Genomic DNA, 24,324 nt, shown 5'->3' with positions numbered 1-24,324 from the left:
TAAAAGGCTTTCACAGCCATTATCTTTCTTGATCCTCAGAACAAGGTAGGTCTGGCACATACAGGTTGTGAAGTGAAACTGTCCTTAAGTTGGGTATTGTGAGTCTAATTTTTCTGTCTACAAAATTTTCTGTATGCTACCTACTCCTCCAGTCCTGCTCTCTTTAGTCACAGTAATAACAAAAGCATCAATCATAGCTAACATGTATTGAGCGCTTACTGTGTGCTAGGTCAAGTTTTAAGTGTTTTATATGCATTAACTCAATAATTCTAAGAACAGTACAGTGGTGTTTTGAAGTCTCATTATACTGAGGAAATCTAACTCTAGATACCTATCTATCTACTATTGTTCCCTACTTGCTTCCTCCTTTAATTTCACCCTACCTTTGATGGTTTTCCTGATATTTACCCTACTAGTAAGTACACAGCAACACTTGGTTAGCAGATGATGTATTTTTAATGTCTATAACCTGCAATCTGTTTTTTATATGTCCAAAATATAAACTTAAGAAAAATAACATGAAGAAAATGAAAAGTCAAGAGTAGTTAAATGACTTGTCCAAAGTCATCTAGCCAATAATTTGTCAAGATGCAAATCTTTCAACCACACACTCAGTTCTCCAACACCTCCAGAACGTGCCCGAGTCTATTTCTAACCTTTCAGGAACTGCATCTGTGACCAGTGATCATGTCTACCGTCACCATCGATAAGCAAATTTATTAAAAAGGCTTCTACAACTGAGGCAGGACAAAGAAATGAATGACACAGAGCCAGTAATGCTGACACTGTTACAGGAGATCAGACATACAGCCAAGCGGACACTGAGGTAAAGAAATACCCAGGCTCCAGGTTACAAAAATGAATGCCTCATCACCCCTAAGCATGCTTGAAGAGGGAAGCCTAATAAATAATAAACATGCAGGTATTTTCGCTGTAATACCAGCTCCTTCCCTTCATGTTGATACAAAAAGATACAAATGCATACTGAAGACTTAAACTAAACAAATGCACATTAAGCAGGAGGCAAATGAAAGTGAGAAAAAAGGGACTGCACTGGGAATCAGATATGTTAGTTCCAACTCTAACAAAGTGTAATTTTGGCAAGACTTAATTTCTCTCGGCCTCCGAGGCAAACTATTCTGTCAGACGGGATGCGTCTGATTTGGGACTCAAACCATTTACCGGCTCTGTAACCCTGAATAATTTTTTAAGTCTCAATGTCTCCATGTGCAAAATGGATATAATAACTCTAAACTTGTAGGTTTAATATTTATGAAGGTTAAATATTACCAAATGAATACATGAAGGATTTTGCAAATGGTACCTGCTTAATAGTATTTACCACTATTATTTCTTTATTGAGAAAATGTGGAGATAACAAAATAATTTTTACTATCACTGCAATTTCTAAAGCCTATGAGTCTACATTCCTTGGCACTGGATTATATACACTTGTTTTAAATGTTTGTCTTGCTAGATAGCCATGCCATTTTAATACCATGAATGGCCAATCAAATCGCATCTAGGAAAAGCATTCCTATTTTCAATCAACTCATAATCTAATTGGGGTATGTTAGCATTAAGTCGTTAATGTAAGTGAAATAAGAAAAATGTCTCAAGTTGCTTAGGTTAAGTATATTTTGCCTACCCTACTCCCTAATGCAAAATAATCTATGAATCAGTGTAAAACTTTCACAATTTTTCAAAGAAGAGATAATTATTTTTCTAATCATACTACATCATCTTTTCTCCAAAATAGTGTCTTTAAAATGTACTGACTACAGCCCATAGCAAGGGATATGCTGCAATCTAGTTCACACACACATATGTAAATATTTTAAGGAATAAAGGTTTCACAAAATCCTTACTATTTGCTTTGCATTCACATTTTCTATTCTGTTTCAATCCAAGCTTTAATGTGGATCATCACATATTAAATTGATATCATGAGCCATCAAAGGTCACCAACCAGGGTTTGTAGAGTGCTACCATACAGCGGTTCTCTTTGAAGGTTTTTAAAAATGCTAACTAGTCAGAACTACCTCTTGCCCGGTCAACTGGTTAAAATATGGTTCAGTTAAATAACATGTAGCATTACACAGATCACAATATTGCTAGTTATTAATCATTTAAAATTTAGATAAATTCGATTAATCTAGTTTCTAACTATATACATGCTTAAAATGCTCTGCAAATATTATCTACCCTACATGTTCACTGTTAAGTTCCCTTTCCCCACTAAAGGCATTATAGAAATCAATTTATCTTCACAATCCATAACAAGATTTTCAAAAAGAAACTGTAGGGATGCTGTTTATCAAATTTTATAATGACTTTTTCTTTCTTAGGGTAACTTATTTTAACCCTCCATCTTTCCATGTACCATACAAGGAAGCACTATCATCTCTCTCTTTGAATAGCTTGATCTTAGAATCTCTTGGGGGGGGCGGTGAATGGAGCTATGATTTTTCTTTCCTAATAATTAGACTTTGTGTACGTACGGCTTTACACTATCATGCACACTTCTGCTCTATGCTTGTCCTATGTCAATACATCTTTAAGCCATTGATGATACCAAATTCGACAGGCTTTTGACATTATCAAATTTCACGGGCTTTTCAACTTTGAATTTCTTCATGTCTTCTCTATTCATACTTCATTTATTTTTGCTGTCACTCTTGTATATCCCTGTCATTCTTCATGCCTGGATCTATTTGCCTGTGCTTCAAATACTGAGCCTCCTGTCAATGACAACACACATTTCCCACTTTGATTTTTGCAACCTTACTCTTGATCTTCATTGAAAGCAATAAAAAGCCATGTAAGCAGCCTGCCCCAGGAGCTTCCAAACACTTAAGTAAATGGGCCTATGATGCATTCTGCACTAAAGCCAAAGTTGACTTCCCTTCAAACTCCTGTCTGCCATCATTTTCTAATAGGACATTTTCTAAGAATGTCAAGACTGTGAACTTTTCTGATTAGTTAAGTTCTGCATGTCTGCCTCTGAGCTAAGGCCTCTTTTCTGATCTACAACTATTTAGCATTCATTTCACTACCTTTCGCTACTCTTCCATTCACCCGTTCATTGATAAGTCATAATCTCAAATTGCATGCAATTAGACTAACTTCACACAGCCTATCAATTAGGATCTTTTCTCCTATTAAGGACACACAGACTGTCCCTACCTTGATGTAGACCTGGTTTCATTAGGAAAGATGTCAGAATCCAGGTATGAGAGACCCATTTTGACAATTCTATGCCAGCAATTCTAATTCAGAAAGGTTTGTTTTCTTTTTTCATTCCTCTCAACAGTAATTAGATATGGTTCGTGTCTATATTGATCAAAAAATTATTTATCTTCCTCTTGCAAGCTACTCATTCTTCTGTTTTATTTTAGCAGAAGCAATAAGAAATGTGCTCAAGATTACAGTTTGGACAATTTAACTATGGACAAGCATTATCGAAACGTAATCATACTCTGAGAGCCACATAATATTAATTATGTGAACATTTAGGATGCTGGGGTAGGTTGGCTTTGTTTATTTCTTTTCTTGAAATGCCCCAGTGACTTTTCATAACAGATTTATGTTGGAGTCATCAAATAACTTGTCTTCTATTTGCTATGTGAACCAGCCTCTTAATTTTCTGTCATAATTAATATCTTCCTGCCATTATTGAGAATAAAGGTCAAAGCCTTGGTCTTTCCTCATATCAAATGAAAAAATCCAGCTGGCCCATTATAAGGATAAATCGCATTAATTAAAGTTGGTGCTGACCCCCAAAGTTCAAATATATTATGGGAATTACACTTTAAAATTCTCCCAGTTATCATACTATTAAGCCCCCAAATTAGAATTCTCCTGGAGTGCTCTCTGCTTCACGCCAGTGTGAGCTAAAGTTCTGTCTACTCCTCTCCCCATAGTTTATCTCCTCACACCACACACAGAAGGGCACTGAGCCACATTCTGCAACTAAAGCTATATGCTCTGCTGGGTTTGGGGGCGGTTTCTATTTCAAATTTTGCTTACTTTGAAAGATTTCTAAGGTATGTACACAAAGTGTAATATACTGACCTGGTCATCTGAAATCTCTCTACTACATGATATCATCACACTTAACATAAGCACGAATCAGTAAATAATCATTTTCTGAATAAGCATCCTATTTTATATTCTGGTTAGGTAGATCTGTGTGTGTGTGTGTGTGTGCACACACATGAATATCTGAATTTATTATTTACAAAAGTATATAAGCACCTTGTTAACACTTTTACAGTTGAGAAAAGCTGTTAAATGTGCAGCTTCACACCAAGAAAAACCAACACCTAATAATATATTGTATGGGTTATATGAGGTCTGTTAGTTTTCATAAGTGTTCACTTAAAATCTCGCTGTTATAAAAATCACTTGTATTCACATTAATATACATTCCAACATCTCTTCAATGGTCATAGTCCTTGTCACACTACCTTAGAGCAAAAAAAGTTTCTAAATTCTCATTTCAAATCATTTTGTTGTTAAGTTTGGCTTGGTCAATAGAAATTTCTTTTTAGGACTGCACCCATGGCATATGGAGGTTCCCAGGTTGGGGTCAAATTGGAGCTGTAGCCTCTGGTCTACACCACAGCTGGGGCAACACCAGATCCGAGCCAGGTCTGCAACCTACACCTCAGCTCATGGCAACACTGGATCCTTAACCCACTGAGCAAGGCCAGGGGTCGAACCTGCATCCTCATGGATACTAGTCAGATTCGTTTCTGCTGAGCCATGACAGGAACTCCAGAAATTTCTTATACGTGAGATGTGCTGCTAGAAAATGAAAACTGCCTTCCCTGGGGGTACGCATTCTTCTCTGCATCTGGGGAAGTATCTGAAATGCTCCGTCAGAGGGAAAACCCCTCTTTAAGGCCTTTCCACAATTGTGAACTTAGGATGGATTAGCAGCTTTAAGAGGCAAGAACTCACGTTCTCATATGCTCAGTACCAAGCAAATGGTGAGAAATGGTGATGGTCCTGAACTTGAGTAAATCCCAGCCTCATCCTCTCGTCCCTGCAGCAGAGCTCCGAACATGGAGGGCCACCCATCTGAGCAGGCCTGAAGGGGCCAAGAAGAGCACCTCTCCACTGATGCCCAGAAAAGAAAAGAAAGCCTAAAAGACAGGTGCTCTTCTGTCCAGTTGCTCCTTGGTGTATAAGAGAATCCAACCTGGAACGGGAGTTACCATTCTTATGAAAGAAAGTGTGACCTTTTGATATTTACAGAAAACCTCCACTTTGAATAAAATGATTTTTTTTTCAATGAAAAACTAAAAGAAAAATTTTGCTGAATCCTAAAATATAACTGATTATATCCCGGTATAATAAAGATCATTACCTATGCATCAGAAAGAGCCTCCATTTGGAAATAAGCACATCATGAATTAGGTCATCAAGTCACAACCACTGCTCTCAACGAATTTTGGGAGAGTTCCTTTAGTGCAATTAGTGCTAATGCTACAAACCAATGAGAAAGATGAGCACTGTGGCTTTCAAAGTATATGGTATATACACTTCTTGACATGGCATGTGGGGCATTTTAAATCACGTCCTTCTCTTTTCATTATTAACCCCATTCATCATTTATTTTTTTATTCATTACCTCACCAAAAAGTTACTGAATACCTATTACGCACGTAATAGATATACATACTACTGTGTGCCAAGATACAGCAGTAATAACAACGTAAGAACAGTAACCATACCTAGCATGGATAGTGCTTGCCTACTGTGTGCTGGACACTGTTCTCCTATATACCTTAGCTCATTTAATCCTTGCACAAATCTCCTGGGATAAATACAATTATATGCTCACTTTGCAGATGAGCAACTGAAGAACAGAAAGATAAATTCCCAGGTCATACAATGAGTGTCAGAGCCAGGATTCCAGCCAACATCCTTTTACTCTAGTGAACGTGATCTTGACCTCTATGCTATACGAAGAAAAATGGACATGGATTCATAAAACTTTCACTGTACTAGAAAAGATAGGCATTGAACAAATAAATTTAAAAAAAAAACACATCTGTCATCTCAAATGCTGACAAGATATATAAGAAAAGAGCAAGGTGTCCTGAAATAGGATGGTAGAATGCTGCAAAGGCTCTTTGTGCAGGCTAAGAAATGCAGTAATTACCTCTGGTGAATCTCATCTCACCTAAACGACAAAGGTCTAAAATTTAAGAAAGCAAGCTGGCTAGAAAGAGCTAGAGAAAAGTAAGGCTGGGAGGCCAGGGAAAGTGACTAAGCAATTCCGCCCTTAACCCTTGCCATGGAGCCTCACCATCTTGGGGGCCCTTCTTGTTGGTGCCCTCAGAGTGACAAGAGATAGGGATCTGGTGACTACAACACCCTCCTCCCATCTTCTCCCTCCAGAACACCGAGCTCCAACCTGGGTCAGGTTCCCTTCCTCACAGTTGAATGCAGTGTCTCCTCATCTGCGGCCTCCAACCAAAGAAAAACCTAGGGTAGAGGTCTAAAAACTTCAAGTCCTGCCTTAATGCTTTACCTCATTTAAAACAGAAAAGATTTCATTGGCCTGTAATGGTTAACACTTGCATTTCAGGAACAATTTAAGATATGGCTTTTACTCAGTTAAATCATACCAAAAACAAACAAACAAAAAAAACCCCACCTTTATGAGACTTGGTTATTAATAGACTTGGAAACAAGCTGAAATACCGATTTGAAAACAAACACATGAAAGCAGAGAATCAGGATCCCAGAGAGACAAGAATCCCCTTTCCCTCCTGATTTTTTTTTTTTTATATAAAGGTCCAGACATCTAGACTTTATTGCCCTGCTTGACCCATTACAGATTAGGGTCAAAGAAATCATACAGAAAGAAAAGACTCTCTTTTCTTCTGAGGAAGTTGTCTCTTTGTGGACTTGGGACATTTTGCATCTCTAACTGTTATTATTTATTTACGCATTATTTTTATGTCTTCAATCTTTATATTAGTCAGGGTCCATGAGTGCAGGATTACATCTGGAAGCGGCGTGACACATTAGCCTCTAACTCTGTAGTTTGACTCCACCGAGGTGAATGATGATTCAGACGGAGAGAGTGAGGGAGAGGGCAGGTGTTCCTAATAGCACCATTAATTACGTGTGCTTCACACATCTAGGTAGAAGAGCAACTTCATTTTCAGGTCTAATAAATTCAGTTCTTTTTCTAGTTCATTGTTCAGAACCATAAAAAAGAATAATTCTTGATGTATTGCCACAAGAAAGCCTTCTGCTTCATCATCTCAGTGCACCATTTCATATGGGATTTTATCTTGCACCTGGCTCTGCTTTATTTTGTTATTATATGAAAATGCTTGCATAACTAAATACACAACTTAATCATTTGACTTTCAATGAAGGTTAAACAGTCTCTAATAAGCAAAGGGCACATTAAGACTCATGTTTGGTAGTTAGCAAATTATACTTGAGAGGCCTAGGTACAGTTAAATTATGACGGGACTTCATAATATTAAAGAGGAATGTCTAATGGATAGAAACTAAACTTTGAAAACAACTTACAATGCACTGTGCTAAATATATCGTCAGTATATGAGACTTAAAAAAAAAAAACCCTTAAAATCCACATTAAATGTGACTTTCTTCAGAAATATCTTCTTTAGCCCATCCCTTAAAAAAAACTATGACTTTAATTCACAATCAATTCTTCTTTAATTAATATACTTTATGAATAAAAAGTATGTCCTTCTGTAGTTAACCCAGAAATAAAGTACCAAATAAATTGCAAATAAAGGTTTTTAAAAGTATGCCAGGAACTTAAGGATCTGGATGTGTCCAAAAATGAATTAAATGTCATTGTATCTTCATCAGTACAAATGCCATCTCATCACATTTTACATTGATATATGGGAAACAGAGGAGTATATTTATGTTAAATCTCTGAAAATATGACATCCTATTTCACTACTCCAGAATAAATGATTTTTGTGTGCTCTATTGCAGGAAAAAGAAAAACATTGTAATAGTTGCAGCTTATATTAACTTCAAAGCTGGTAATTCTTTCCCAAAGACAGTTTTCTTTCTTTCCTTTCTAAAACAACTATAACAATTTCAGTTTATAGGATGAAATCTCATGAAAATAAAATACCTAGTAACATGTTGTTGAGAAATCACCTGCAAATTACTTTCAGACCTTTGAAAAACAATCTAATTTGAATCACCAGTTCTAAATAGGTCATTTAACTTAGAAAAAATTAAAATTAGCTGTGCAGGGTCAATTCTGTTTCTAAAACATCTGCATCCTCAATGTCCTGCTGTCTTCAAAGTTAAACCAGAGCTAAGTGTCAAGAACAACAACAATATATGAATTTATTCCAAATCCATCAAAGTTAGTCTGCTCTTGAAATGGCCATAAAAGATAACATTATATATCAAAACATGGGGGCAACAGTATGCTTCAAGAAGTTGGGGGTGGAAGGACAGAAGGGAAACGAAAAACATATTTCAGAAGAATAATGGTAAATATGAGGAGGGGTGTCTCTACTGGTGTACATTTCTTGCCTTTTACATGCACATGTTCACAGTATATGACAAACCAAAAGCAGCTGAGGCACACTTTATACAAAGCAAATACTTCCAAACAAGTTTATTCTCCCACAGGCTTCTCATATAGCAAACCAGTGTAAGATCAGGAAACTTAATGCTTTTGTCCTGCATCCTTAAGGACGTAATCACTCTCAACACTCTGTAAACTCAGAGATCAAATACCTACCCCCCAGAAAACCTTCCTAGGCATAGGGGAAACCACAAGATCTTGAAGGTAATGTTTTTAAAGAAAGAGAACAATAAAACAAAACATAAACGAGAAAATGCGGCTGCCTGAGACATCCTCTATTCCTCCACAACCAAACCATCCATAAAATCAAAAGGACTCCAACGATGTTGGAACAAGAGGGTATGAAGTGTCCCAGGAGAGAGTCTCCCTTTAGAAGACAGGGCACCCAGGGTGGCTAGCAGAAAGAGAACTGGCATCACGGGAGGTAGAGAAAGGAGGCGATTTTGTTTCGGGACTCTTCAAAGCCAACCGGAAAATGCACCCTCATCCTTTCTGGGTTAAAAGTAACTTTGATGATCATAAAAAGTACTTTCATATTCTCCAGCCAGCAACAATCTATCATCCACAAAGAGTGCTCAGATACCAATGAAACAGGCTTTCCTGGCTGCCCATCTTCGTAAAGCCACTCCCCCGCCCCCCCCCCCAAAAAAAAAATATTGAGAAATCTTGATTCCCTCAAGACGGTTCTCAGTTTAAAGCTGGAATGGAAGGACCTTTGCTCTGACAAGGAAACAAACTGAAGACTTGACATTGGGGAATTGCTAAGGAACATTCTAAGCTACATTTTTCTTAAAAGGGTAAAACCCAAAAGGGAATCAGTATTTATTCATCTCCAGATGGATGATAAAAATTTTGTAACTTCCCAGGACAGAGAGAAACAACTTCACTTCAGCCCCCACCTCCAACCACCCTCCCGGAGCAACGACAGAATCAGTCCCAGAGAGGGACAGAGCAGGCTGATCCTCCTTCCACCACAACCTCTCAAATCCGCTTTTCTCCTCGCGGTGCCAGTCCTTTCTTAGTCCCTCAGCTCGCGCCCTAAGAGGCTGCTCCTTCTCCCCAGCTCTAGTTCTTAGCGGACTCGGACCAGCAACCGCCCTGCCTCCGGCGCGTCCCTCTGGGTGGCATCCCCCGCACTTGGGAGGTTCTGGAAAGCGCGGGGACCAGGCGCTGGTGCCGAGGCTGGGGAACCCCGGGGGTTCCGGCCTCCCAGAGCTCCCGCCTGAGCGGCTTAAGTTGCTCGGCCCACAGCGGTGCGCACAGCCCCCCGTCCCTCCCACTCCTGCCCCTCCCCGGCTTCGGCGCCCGGGGTCCCCCCCCACCTCAGCCTCCGCCGAGGTGAGCGCGCACTCACCGGAGGTGAGCTGCATCCAGGCACATATCTTATACACCGTAGCCGTGTTGCAGAAGAAGAAGAGGGTAAAGCAAATAATGCAGGCGATGATGAGCATCATGGAGAGGCCGATGAAGAAGGACGCGGCTTTGAAGGCGCCCGAGGGCAGCGTGGAGAAGTCCGTGAAGCTGCCCCTGCAGGTCAGCTCCCGGGAGAAGCCGTTGCCGATGCAGTAGTGGAAGAGCCCGAAATAGCCGGCTTGCGGGGTGTCCACGCCGTCGCCGATCCAGTAGGGCTGGATGAAGCACACCACGTTGACGATGGCAAAGCAGATGGTGAAGATGGCCCACAGCACGCCGATGGCCCGCGAGTTCCGCACATAGTTGGTGTGGTACAGCTTGGCAGCCTCCTGAGCCGGGAGCATCGCGGCGGCGGCGGCGGCAGCGGCGGCGGCTCCGGGCATTCTCCCCCTCCTCCTCCTCCTCCTCCTCCTCCTCCTTGTCCTCCGCCTCCCCCCGCCTCTCCGCGCTCAGGAGACACACTCACCGAGCCGCGCGCTGCAACTCCCCTGCCTCCGCCTCAGCCCAGCAGCGCCAGTTTCAGAGTCTGCATCCTCGCTCCCGGAAGGAGGGCGGGGAAGCGCCGAGCACCCCTCCGGCTCGCCTGGCACAGCCTCCCGGCCCCCCTCTCTCCCTCCCTCTCTCCTGGCCCGGGCTTCAGCCCTCCTCACCGCCCTCCACCCCTCTTCCCGCCGCCGCCGCCGCTGCAGCTGCTGCAGCTGAAGGCGGCAAATCCCGCGCGGGGCGTCGTGGCGCGCGAGCTCGGGCGCCCCCCGCTCGATTCCCGCCTTCTGCCAGCTCCACGCCCGGAGCCCCACCGCGCGGAGGACCGCGACGACCCTGGGACGCCTCTCTGGTGGCGGGCTTGGGCCGGGGAAGCGGGCGAGGGAGGAGCACCCACGGGGATCCTAGAGAAGATCCCAGGGTCCGGGTTTTGGTTGGGGGCCTGGCTCCGGAGGCTGATTCTGGGAGGATTTCAAGCACCGCACAGCAACGTGCTTCGACCTCTGCATCTTTGCGGACGCGCGACAGGCGGCACGGCAGGTGAAGGCGAGAGAGGCCAGGAGAGAAGACACGTGCTGCCCGCAAGAGACTCCCCAGTGACACCCTCTGAAAACTGCCCCTGGCAAACTCCTCGGCCTCAGGTTGAGGAGGTGGAGACCGAAGTTGGGCAGGAAACTGGTAGACAATAACGTAAAAGACACACCTAAGTGTGTTCTCACACCAGCTCAGCTCAGTTTATTTCCTCTTCGTGTTCCCCACTTCCATGCGGAGCCAGATGAACTGTAACCTATTGCTGGCCTATACTTTCCTGTAAATCAGGCCATTTTCCTCACAAACCCTGTCGTAGATGAGGCCCGTGTCACCGAAATGTCTAGTTTGTCTGAAATTGAGTAGTTTAGCCAGTGTTTCTTGTACAAATACTGATTGGCAGCTACTCTGCCCAGACACTGTGCTGGGCTCTGAGGATACAGTGGCAATTGCACATGATTATTTCCGCTTCTTGTCCAAGTATTTGCCCCTCCCCCCATAATCCAAAATTCCAACTAACCAGAGAGTAATTTCCTCTCAATTACTGATATATAACCCCTTACATTTTCATATGGCATTGCTATTATACACACAAACTTAATATTGCTTTTTTAACAAACAGTTCCTGCCTTTCAAACTCCATTTCTTTCTTTCCCTTTTAATTTTATGGCCGCACTTGCAACATTTTGAAGCTCTCCGACTAGGGATTGAATCCCAACCCCTGCTCAGCCTATACCACAGCTGCCCCAACAACGAAGGATCCTTTAAACCTACTGACAACCAGGGGGATCGAACCCACGTCTTTCAGCTACCCAAGCCACTGCACTCAGGTTCTTAACCCACTGCATCACAGCAGGAACTCTTCAGGCTCCTTGTCTTTTATTTCCATTTGTTACTCTTTTGTTCCTTCTGATTCTGACATAAAACTTGTAACCCTTACTCAAAGCAATGAAACTTGAATGTTCAATAGCAGCCTCAGATTTTGGTAACAAACCAGTTTGAAACATATGCCAGCTGAATTCTCTGAGCAGAAGGCAGAGAATTCTGTTAGATTTTGACCCTTAGGTCTATACTTAATCCCATGTCTCATTATAATGCAAAAACACATGGAAGCTCCTTGACACTGGCTTACACTTATGCTCAATCTGCCCACCTTCTTACTAGATCAGTGAGAGACCTGAGATACCAGGTGCAATATGAAGTTAGCAGGAAGAGGTAAGAACACTTAGAGTGGTTCCTTTCGGAGAGGGGGCTACTGGGGAGGAAGGAAGAAAAGCTCCAAACGGTATTTGGCTACATAAATGGCTATTATATGGAAGCCAGATCATACTCTAAATGATGAAGACCAATCATGCCCCTCATTTAATAACCTGAAGGTCTGAGATTGTACAGGGAGAGAGAGAGAGACAGTGGAAATACGGACGTGGGACACAGAAGCTTATGAAGGGGTTGAAACTGAGAAAGAATTTTAAAAGGTAAGTGTTAGAATCTTACACTTAGTTTTTCCTGTAGGCATGAATTTCAGGTATTAGAGTTCAAAGTCCATGAGGCAGGACTTTGGAAGTCAAGAGGACAGAATTAAACAATGGTGTGAGACGTGTAAGTTTAGGTGACTAAGAACTTCTTGCAAATATAACTGTAGACTCTCAGAAGGTCTTTTAAAATTCAGAGGAATTTGGAGGGGGGAGGTGGGGAGGATGACCTAAATATGAGCCAACCCAATATAACACTTGCAGGTCTCTAAAAATATAATTCGTGATGATGCATCATCAGTGCATTGGTGGCAATGGAGGGTCACAACTTCTGTTAGGTCCCATTTGTTTTAACTCCCTTGAAATTGCTGGTAAATCAGAAAATCAGAAGAGTTTTAACATGGAAGGAGGAAGAGGAAAGGTGAGAGTAATTGAATTTATGGGGCCATCTGGCAAGCCATGTGTCCCAGGGGCAGAGATAGCTTTCTAGCAAGAAGTGACAGTAATCTCTAGTGACTTTTCCAAGCCCTCAAATCCCCCCCCCCCAAACCTGCTTGTCTAAAGTGGTCTTTCTTTAAAATCAGTGCCTAAAAGAGATCTTACCATTCCCCTGGGGTGGCTGAGATGGAAGGTTGCTGAGAGGGGCAAGGCTGAGAATCAAAAAGCCTGGTTTAGATCTCAGTGCTTAAATTGCCTTTACAGGACCAAGAAAAGACTGGTGAGTGACTCAGATTCAAATGTTGTGATTCAAAGAGCTTTTCTATTTGAGTCATGCCCAAGGAGAGCCTTATTCCAGTTTTGGAATTGCCTCTGGGTTCCTGCTCAAAATTGCTATGCCAAGGGGCACACTCAAGGTGTCCCCTCTTCTCAACAGCAACTAGAAACAGACCAGTGTTGGTGAATTGCTGGTCTAAAGTAATCCCTTCCCTGGGAGAATCTGAGTTTTGCTTCTTCAGGTGAGGGTTCAGTCAGGGGCATACTGAACCCTCCCAATGACCTTTCTCCCTACCTTTTTTCTTCCCAACACTGCAGAAGATTTCCAGGATGAAGCAGGATCTCCCAAGACTCTTGGAATTAGGGATGAGCTGGAATACCTGTAAACTCTGCAGTTGTCATCAATGAGTGAAGGATTGTCTTTTTACATCTTCCCCAATGCTTTGGCAACCAGTAACCCCAGAGGTAAGCCTGTCCATGCCCTTAAGCTAAAGCTTTAGTTTGTAACCAAGCAGAATTTAGGAGTTTAGACAGCTAAGCATCTAGGCAACTAATTATATTTATCAAATATGATGTGACCAAGAAAGCTGTTAGGAGAAGAGGAAATAATAAAAGTAGTCTGGTTGATGCTAGGAAGTTACTATTGATAGAAAAGTAATCTGACACTATAACATGATTCAGATGTGCTAAATAACTAGTAAAAGTCAGTGTTGTTGACAGCATCAAATTAGAACCACTGAACACTCAAATCTGAAATTTTAAACACTGTTAAAGATGTTTTTCTCTTACTGCCACAAAGGGTCAGTAGTGAGACTCAGTTTGTCTCTAAACTGTGTCTTAATGTTAGGGCTTTATTATAAAAGCGTAAATAACAGAATAGTTGGACTGTGTAAAACTACAAAAAAGATGCCTCATGAGTTAAAGGACTAGACGTTTTGATCCAAAAACTAATCTGTGATGGCTAGGGAGAGTGTGAAAGCTTTGGAGGGCAAGGGACTCCGGATCCAGACCCAGCACCATCTTCACCTAATCGTGAGAGACCAAGGCACAGGAGGCTCCTTTTGTCATCTCTAGAATTATGGTAAGGGAGAGGGGACATCTGATGGATGCTATTCTGTTTTACAAAGACTATTCTTAGATGACTTTGCAAAAAAAAAAAAAAAAAAAAAAAGATAAAATGCAGTACTTGACCAAAAAAAAAAAAAAAAAAAAAGAAGTGAGGCCTAACAAGAGTTATCAGATTCTGATGATGCAGACATTTTATTTAAAATTGAAAATCCTTTCCAAAATCCAGCTGCTACAAATTTTCAGGCAATGGGTACTCAGTGTTTTTAGGTGAGTCATTGCTATGATCTTGGAAAATGGGGGAAAGGTGATTTCTAAAATCTGTTAATCAATTTCTAGGCTCTTACCAAGGCCAATATCAGATCCCTCTCCGAATATAAAGATTTTAATAATGAAGCTCTTTTCACTCACCAAGAGGTTACCTCTGCCCCTCTCCCATCTTTGCTTTCTTTTAGGGCTTTTTAGAAATCATGAAACATCTCCCAGTTAATCAGTCACTAGGTAAGCAGTGGCAATCAGAAAAACTGGGAGTTTCGATCCCCTGTACAAAGCAAGCCAACATTGATCACAAGGCTCTGATTTCATCGCACCTTGGTCTATACTATTTTGCAATGAGTGCAGAACTCCACAAATGGAGAAAAATGGGAAATATGAATATCAGTCATTCTCTTTACCTTTTTCCTCTATTTTGAAATGGATTCTGTGCAAGAGTTATCCCTCCCTCTTATAAGTTCTTTTTACTTTTCCAGAACCCAACTAAGACCATAAGTTGTTTTAAGGCTGAACAATTCCAACAGCCTACATTAGAAGAACTAACTCTCTGTTAACACTTTTAAGCCCTTGATGATTTTGGAACAGTTCTGTAAGTAGTAACCTCTCCTGAGTAAAATACTATGGAAACATAACCATCGCTTGAAGTATGGTTTATTTAAGTCTGCCATGGAGTGATATAGTAAAGTTTTAAATTCAGTATGTAAGTTCTGTCCTCTTTCAGTCTAATACTGACTGGTCTTCCTGATCTTTAAAAAAAAAGATGAATTCTATCTGCTATTCCTTCTGAACTTGTTTCACGGAGTTTCCCATTCAAGGTATACCTTGACTGAAAAGTCAACATTTGCATTTGGAACATCTACACTTGTGTTTTTATTATTGGGCTCATATTTGAAACCACTCTTTGGATTATCACGGAAGGCATCTTTATCCAGGAAATTTGTCTCTCCTACTTGGCAGTCACTTGAGTCTCTCATATTTTAGGTTCAGCCTTGGTGAGAATCTGCTCCAAGCCACATACTTTAAGTCTGATAATCCCAAACACCCCTCTATATGTGAAGAAAACCCATCCAGATGCTTTCTTTTACTGCAATACTGACATAAAAATATTAGTCTTGATAAATCAGTGCTTTATCAAAGGGGCACATTTTCATGCCTACATTAGTCAGCTTTTGCTGGAGAAGTAACCCAGCCCTCAGTGGCTTATAAGCACAAATGTGTTCTTCTAATGCACACTACATGATGGTTGTTGGTAGGCTAACCAAAGTCCAGGCCATAGACCTGACAGCAGGTCTGCTTGTATTCTCATTCTGAGGTCTAAGTTGAAGGAGCAGCTCTTATCTAGGACATGTTGTTGGCATAAGGACAAAAATGTAAGAGGCTGAAGCAAATTATAAAACTCTATCCAAAACTTCTGCTCAAATACAGTATGCGGCATGTCATTTCATATTCCATTGGCCAAAGCATATCATAAGAAAAAGCTGAAAGGCATTGTGCTGGGGATATATAATCCTCTTACAGGAAATAAATAAGTAAAAAAAGAAAAAAATCAAGAACTTTAATCACATCTGTCACATTCATCCTCTGATAAAACTTTCATTTCAACTTACTTTTCACATGGTTCCTGGAAAGACTATTTACATGTATGACTTTTGTTTTAAGACTGTATACTATCTCATTTTGGATAAATACTTCATCCTACTCACTCTTTTGTTGAAGAGTCTGGTTTTACTTGGTTTTTTTAATGGAAAAATTCATAAACTGAAAAGGTTTCCATGAGAAGATAATGTGTAATTACTTTTTTATTTTACAGTATTTAAACATGCTATATGATTCTCCCTTTTAAAGCATGTATCATCAGAAATGGTATTTAGTTTCAAAGTGAATGTTACCTTGTGAATTCTCACAAATATATAGATAGTGTTTTTCAAACTTGAGTGTGAATTCTTTTTTTACAAAAAAGCCCTAGTATACCCATAGAAATGACTTATAAGATTATTATTGTAATGTAACATACATGTGCAGAGTAAATATTAAAAGCATAAAACTTAATTCAATCAACTTTCAGACATGGCAGCATGAAAAAGCCAGTACAGCCCAAACAAGTATAAATCTGAATAAAATGATCAAAACAGCCATTTTAAGGTTCTGAAGGTTGACCAATAGCAAACAACCAACTGCGAGGTGTTTGTTCATGAAGAACTGATGGAATTTGGATAAGCAAACTAAAGTCTGTGGTCTTTTTGCCTGGGGTAGCTCACGTTCTACTTACCCCCAGCTCAATCAGCCTATTGTTTTAGCAGGACAGGGCTGGCAGTGAATACCAGCAGCTTCTGCCAAAGGGGGAAGACTTCATTTGGAGTGGAGGACCAGAGTCCATGCCAAGCAACATTATCACTGAAATTAGCTAGCTCAATAAGAAATGAGGTTGGAAACCCAGGGCTCTGCTAGCCTGAGGTCCCACTTAGGGCAAGCAGTGGACTAGTCAGAAATTTAATGGGGACAGCCTGGAAATGAAAGAGGCAGAGAAAAGCTAGATAAGCTCTCCATGAATCCACAGCCAACTGAGGAATGACATGCACATTCAGAGAAGACAGAAAAGGATTTGATGGAAAGTAAAAGCTGAAAAAGACTTGAGAAATGCCAGAATCCATTGTCAGAGGATTGAAGCTTTACAGGTCTGATGTATTTGAGCACAGTTTCTACCCAAATCATTGCCTGACCACAAAGCTATGCAGGCCCAAAGGGAAAACTCTAGGAAACCAAGTTGAAAAATAAATGTAATAATATTTTTTTAAAAACCTGAGCAGGGATAGTAGCAACCAGACACCCTGAGTGAGACAGACTTTGCAAGCTAAGTCTAGGCAAGTTACTAAAAAAAAAAAAAAAATCCCTCAGGAGGAAAAAATGAGAATAGAGAGTTGCTATAATTTATTATTTAAAATGTTCAGTTTTCAACAACAAAAAATGAGTCATGCAAAGAAACAGTTAAGTCTAATCCTTACTAAGAAAAAAAGATTAGTCAGTAGAGAATAACTTTGAGTGGGCCCAGATATTGGTTTTAGCAGACAAAAACTTCAAGGCAGCTATTTAAATATGTTAACCCCCTACAGGGGGTTAATATCCAAAATATGCAAACAGCTCATACAACTCAATATCCAAAAAACAAACGATCCAATAAAAAAAATGGCCAGAAGACCTAAATAGACATTTCTCTAAATAGACGTAAATAGACATACAGATGGCCAAAAGGCACATGAAAAGATGTTCCACTTCGCTAATTGTTAGAGAAATACAAGTCAAAACTACAATGGGGTATTATCACTTCATATTAATCAGAATATCCATCATCAAAAGGTCTACAAATAAATAATAAATGCTGGAGAGGGGAGGGAGAAAAGTGAAAGCTCCTGCACTGCTGGTGGGAACATAAATTGTTACAGCCAATATGGAGAACACAGTGGAACATTATGGAAGTTCCTTAAAAGACCAAAAATAGAGGTACCATATGATCCAGCAATCCCATTCTTGGGTATACATCTGGAAAAAATGAAAACTCTAAATCTAGAAGATACATGTAACCTACTGATCATGGCAGCAATATTTGCAATAGCCAAGACACAGAAACAAACCCAAGTGGCCATCAAGAGATGACTGGCTTAAGATGTTGGAGGGGGGATCAAGATGGTGGAGGAGTAAGACATCACACTCACCTTCTCCCACAAACACATCAAAAGAAAAAAAAAAAAAAACAAAAACATCTGCATGTAAAACGATTGGCACAGAACATCTACCAAATGTTGGCAGAAGATCTTAAATCTCCAAAAAGGGCAAGAAACGCTTGACATAACTGGGTAGAACAAAAGAGAGAGAGAAAAAGAAAGAATCAGGACAGGACTATCATTCCTAAGAGGGAGCTGTGAAAGAGAAAAGGAACCCCCATCCTGAGAAGCCACCCAACTGACAGGGAGATCAGCCAAGATGGAGGGACCTCAAAGTCGCTGAGAGAAGCGCAGCAGCTGCCCTGAGGAGGGCAAAGTAGAAAGAGAACCACACAGATCATCTGCACCACCGCCCTGGACACTACAGTCTGAGATGCTCAGGTAGGGGCTGGGCACTGAGACTCAGGCTCCGGAGGTCAGTTCCAGGGAGAGGACTAGGGTTGGCTGTGTGGGGACAGCCTGAGGGGCTAAAAAGCAGTGTGCCACGGGCAGGGGAGTGGAAGGCCAAGGCAGAGGGAACCCAGGAAGAGGTCTGGGCCACAGGAGAAGCAAGGCACCATTTTGGGGATGATGAAAGGAGGAGGGGCGGACCAGCATAGGAATCTCCCTGCGCACATGTGGGCTCTCAAATGGTGGGGCACCTCTGGCACAGGCTATGGGTGGCAAAAAGCCACTAGCTTGGGCTATGGGAGACCAGGCACTTCTTGTGCAGGCTATGGGCAGCCAGGCACCACTTCTGTGAGCTAAGGGCAGTGAGAGGCTAAGTGCAACATGGTGCCTCTTGTGTGATCTACAGGTGGCAGGAACGGATTGCAGCAGTTGGCTCAGAGGTCAGAGGGAGGTGTGGCCTGCCGCCACTGGGGGCCTGTAAGTGGGCTCCACCAGTGGCCCCAGTCCCCTCAGGGGTTGGCACAAAAAAATAAATAAATAAATAAATAAAGAGGGCACTACAACCGAGCACCATCCGTTGTTGCTCTCACTCCCCTTGGGAACACACCCACCCTGCTGCTGCCACTGCCAAATGCTAGAGGCAGTGCCCACATGCTTGATCACTGCCACTTTCAGGACTGTGCAACTAGGAGCAGCTTGTGCAGCACCTCCTGCATGGGCTAAGTGAAATGGGGTGCTTCTTGTGTGGTCTGCACATGGCAGGGGCAAGCCAACAGAGTTATCTCTGACTCCAGAAGTGAGCGTGGCCCACTGCCACTGGGGGTCCCTGAACAGGCACCACTTATGGCCCAATCAGCACCACAGAGGAGGGCGTTGTGACAGAACACCACCTACTGTTGCTCTTACTCCCCTGGGACTATACCTGCCCTGCTTGCTGCCACTGCCAAATGCTCCAGGCAGTGTCCACACACTTGATCACTGTCATTTCCCTGGATCCTGCAACTAGGAGCAGCCTGTGCAGCAACTCTTGTGTGGACTAAGTGGGAGGGAATGTTTCTTGCACAATCTACGGGTGCTGGGGGCAAATGACCGCAGTTATCACAAACTCCAGAGGTGGGTGTGGCCTGCCACCACTTGAGGTCCCTGAACAGGAACCACTTGCAGCCCCAGTCACCTCAGAGGAGGGCATTGCAATCGAACACTACCTGTTGTTGCTCTCACTCCCCTGGGAACTCACACACCCTACCACTGCCACTGCCACTGCCAAATGCTCTGGACACATCATAAATCTGCCTAAGGCTCATTACCACTTCCCAGAGCCCTGCAACTAGGAGTAGCCTGTGCCACCTTTCTTCATGTCCTTACTGCTGTTAAGAGCCCAGCAACGAGGCAGTGACTACTAGCCCTGCCCATTGCCTCCTTCTCCCTGGAAATGCACTCAACACCCTGGGGATAACAGCCTGCTCACACCAAAAAAAAGAGACAGCAAATATCCAAACTCCCAGGCCAAAAATAAGTAGTAACCTCCCACAAAATACAAATTGGTGCTCTTGCATAGAAGTAGCCCCCCAAGACTACAGCTTGCTTCCCTAAACGCACAGAAAAGGAAAAACATAAGGAAGATGAAGCAGTTTAGGAAACATTCCTAGTTAAAAAGCACAGGAAAATTCACATGAAGCAGCAAACAATGAAACAGACCTCTGTCATCTGACAGACACTGAGTTCAAAAGGGAGATAATGAAAATACTGAAGGAATTAAGGCGGAATATCAAGGAATTAAGAGAGGATATGAATAGTAATGAAGATTCCTTTAGAAAAGGACTAGAAAATACAAGGAATAGGAGGGAAAATTGTAAAATTTATTTGCAGAGATGCAAACTGAGCTAAAGGCACTAAAGAGCAGAATGAATAATGCAGAGGAACAAACTAGTGACTTGGAAGATAGAATAACAGAAATCCTCAATAAGGACAGCAGAAAACAAAATGAAAAAACACAAAAGCAGTATAAGAGATGTATGGGATAATATAAAGTGGGCCAATCTACACATACTAGGAATTCCAGAAGGAGAAGAAAAAGACAAGGGGATTGAAAATATATTTGAAGAAATTATGTCTGAAAACTTTCCAAGTCTAAAGGAAACTGATATCAAGATACAGGAAGCACAGAGGGCCCCAAATAGGCCCACAACAAGACATATTAAAATAAAAATGGCAAAAGTTAAAGAGAGGATTCTAAAGGCAGCAAGAGAAAAACAAAGCATCGATTATAAGGGAACCCCGATAAGGCTATCAGTTGCTTTCTCTACAGAAACACTACAGGCCAGAAGAGAGTGGCAAAATATATTCAAAATCTGAAAGGAAAAAAAAAATTCAGCCTAGAATACTCTATCCATCAAGAATATCATTTAAAATAGAAGGAGAAATAAAGAATTTCTCCAACAAACAAAAGCTAAAAGAGTACAGCAGTACTAAACCCATTCTAAAAGAAATACTGAAAGGGTTTCTTTAAATACAAAAAGGAGTAAGAAGAAATAGGAGGGAGGAAACCACAGCTAGAAAGCAATCACTTACATAAGCCAGCATACAGATCTAAAAGAAGAAGAAGAACAAGAACAAGAAACTACTGTAATAGCAATGATAAATACAAGGGACAGCAAAAGGACAAACAGGAAGATGTTAAAAAAAAAAAGACTTCAATATCATAGACTTTGGGAAGGAAAGTAAGAAAATATAGACTCTTTTCCAAACAGTACATTCAAAAAACTAAAAAGAAAAGTACTCAAGCATAAAATAAATGGACATCAACCAACCAAAAAAAGAAAGGAAGAAGTGAGAAATATAGAATCAACTGGAAAACAAGGTTGAAAATGGCAATAAATACATATCTATCAATAATTACCTTAAATGTCAATGGACCGAATGCTCCAAGCAAAAGACGCAGAGTGGCAGATTGGATAAAAAAGCAAAAACCTACAATCTGCTGTCTACAAGAGACCCACTTTAGGGCAAAGGACACATACAGATTGAAGGTAAGTGAATGGGAAAAGATATTTCATGCCAATGGACAAGACAGGGAAGCGGGAGTTGCAATACTCATATTGGACAAAATAGACTTTAAAATGAAGGCCATAAAGAAATACAGAGAAGGACACTATTTAATGGTAAAAGGATCCATTCAAGAAGTGGATATTATAATCGTCAATATATATGCCTCTAATATAAGAGCACCCAGATACCTACAACAAATACTAACAAACATAAAAGGAGAAATGGATGGGAATACAATCATAGTAGGAGACTTCAACACCCTGCTCACATCAATGGACAGGTACTCTAGATATAAAATCAATAAGGCAACAGAGATCCTAAAGGACACAATAGAAAAGTTAGACTTAATTGATATTTTCAGGACATTTTCAAAAAAATCAGAATACACATTATTCTCAAATGCACATGGAACATTCTCAAGGATTTATCACATACTGGGGCACAAAGCTAACCTCAACAAATTTAAGAGTATAGAAATTATTTCAAATATCTTCTCTGACCACAATAGCATGAAAGTAGAAATCTACCACAAGAAAAGAAATGAGATAAATCTAACTACATGGAGACTAAACAACATGCTACTAAAAAACCAATGGGTCAATGATGAAATCAAGAAGGAAATTAAAAAAATACCTCGAGACAAATGATAATGAAGACACAACCATTCAAAATCTATGGGATGTGGCAAAAGCAGTGCTTAGAGGGAAATTCATAGCAACACAGGCCCTCCTCAAAAAAGAAAATTATCAACTTAACCCACCACCTAAATGAATTAGAAAAAGAAGAACAAACAAAACCTAAAGTCAGCAGAAGGAAGGAAATCATAAAGATCAGAAAGGAAGTCAATAAAATACGGATTCAAAAAACAATAGAAAAATCAATAAAAGCAAGATCTGGTTCTTGAAAAGGTAAACAAAGTTGACAAACCTCTGGCCAGACTCATCAAAAAGAGGAGAGAAAAAACCCAAATAGACAAATTAAGAAATGAAAAAGGAGAAATCCCAACAGATGCTGCAGAAATACAAAAACCCATAAGAGAATACTATTAACAATTATAAGCCAATGAACTTGACAACCTACAAGAAATGAACAACATTTTAGAGACTTACAGCCTGCCCAAACTGAATCGAGAAATAGATCAAGTGAACAGACTGATCACTAGAGATGAAATTGAATATGTAATAACAACTCTCCCTATAAATAAAAGTCCAGCACCAGATGGCTTCACAGGCAAATTCTACCAAACCTACAAAGAGGAAATTATACCCACCCTCCTTAAACTTTTCCAAAAGTTTGAAGAAGAAGGAACACTCCCAAAGGCATTCTATGATGCCACTATCAACCTAATACCAAATCCAGACAAAGATAGTACCAAAAAAGAAAACTATAGGCCAATATCTTTGATGAATATAGACATAAAAATTCTCAACAAAATTGTGGCCAACTGAATCCAACAACATATAAAAAAGATCATACACCAGGACCAAGTGGGATTCAATCATTCACAAGGATGGTTCAACATATGCAAATCAAACAACATCATACACAACATTAACATAAGAAAAGCCAAAAACCATATCATCATCTCAATAGATACAGAAAAAGCATTTGACAAAGTCCAACATCCATTCATGATAAAAACTCTTACCAAAGTTGGAGTTCCCGTCGTGGCACAGTGGTTAATGAATCCGACTAGGAACCATGAGGTTGTGGATTCGGTCCCTGCCCTTGCTCAGTGGGTTAATGATCTGGCGTTGCCGTGAGCTGTGGTGTAGGTTGCAGACGCGGCTCGGATCCCGCATTGCTGTGGCTCTGGCGTAGGCCGGTGGCTACAGCTCCGATTTGACCCCTAGCCTGGGAACATCCAAATGCCGTGGGAGCGGCCCAAAGAAATAGCAAAAAGACAAAAACAAAACAAAACAAAACAAAACAAAAAAAACTCTTACCAAAGTGGGTATAGAGGGAACATATCTTAACCTAATAAAAGCCATTTATGACAAACCCACAGCCAATCTAACACTCAATGGAGAAAAGCTGAAAGCCTTCCCACTAAAATAGGGAACAAGACAAGGATGTCCACTCTCACCACATTTATTCAACATAGTATTGGAAGTCCTAAGCCACAGCAATCAGATAAACAAAAGAAATAAAAGGTATCCAAACTGGAAGAGAAGAGGTAAAATTGTCATTGTATGCAGATGACATGATACTATGTATAGAAAACCCTAAGGACTCCACCCAAAAACTTCTGGAACTTCTGGAACTGATCAACAAATTCAGCAAAGTAGCAGGATATAAGACTAACATTCAGAAATCAGTCTCCTTTCTGTATGCTAACAGTGAAATATTAGAAAAGGAATATAAAAATACAATACCTTTTAAAATTGCACCCCAAAAAATCAAGTACCTGGGAATAAATCTGACCAAAGAGGTAAAAGCCTTATATGCCAAGAACTATAAAACATTCGCCAAGGAAATTAAAGAGGATTCAAAAAAATGGAAAGATATTCCATGCTCCTGGGTTGGAAAAATTAATATGGTAAAAATGGCCATACTACCCAAAGCAATCTACAGATCCAATGAAATCCCTATCAAATTACCC

At 40.8% G+C, this 24,324-nt stretch overlaps 2 protein-coding genes across 4 annotated transcripts in view; one reads left to right on the top strand and one right to left on the bottom strand.

Annotated features, from left to right (window-relative positions):
• LHFPL3 (LHFPL tetraspan subfamily member 3) overlaps positions 1–10,591 on the bottom strand; it is a 552,997-nt gene extending 542,406 nt beyond the window's left edge. For all 3 annotated transcript variants that reach the window (XM_021063498.2, XM_021063499.2, XM_021063497.2), the window contains exon 1: positions 9,972–10,591. In XM_021063498.2, coding sequence (XP_020919157.1) covers positions 9,972–10,413 — 442 coding nt within the window. In that variant the 5' untranslated portion in view covers positions 10,414–10,591. The remainder of the gene's footprint in view (positions 1–9,971) is intronic.
• The window catches only part of ORC5 (origin recognition complex subunit 5), a 1,223,002-nt gene that overhangs the window by 934,085 nt on the left and 264,593 nt on the right, over positions 1–24,324 (top strand). The window lies entirely within an intron of this gene.

This window comes from Sus scrofa, chromosome 9, assembly GCF_054392235.1.
Source record: "Sus scrofa isolate SSC_HxYL_T2T_F1_AM1 chromosome 9, Sscrofa_HxYL_maternal_Yorkshire_Landrace_v2.0, whole genome shotgun sequence".
Lineage (NCBI taxonomy): Eukaryota > Metazoa > Chordata > Mammalia > Artiodactyla > Suidae > Sus > Sus scrofa.
Note: the sequence above shows the minus strand (reverse complement) of the source record. Positions and strands in the feature narration are given on the sequence as shown.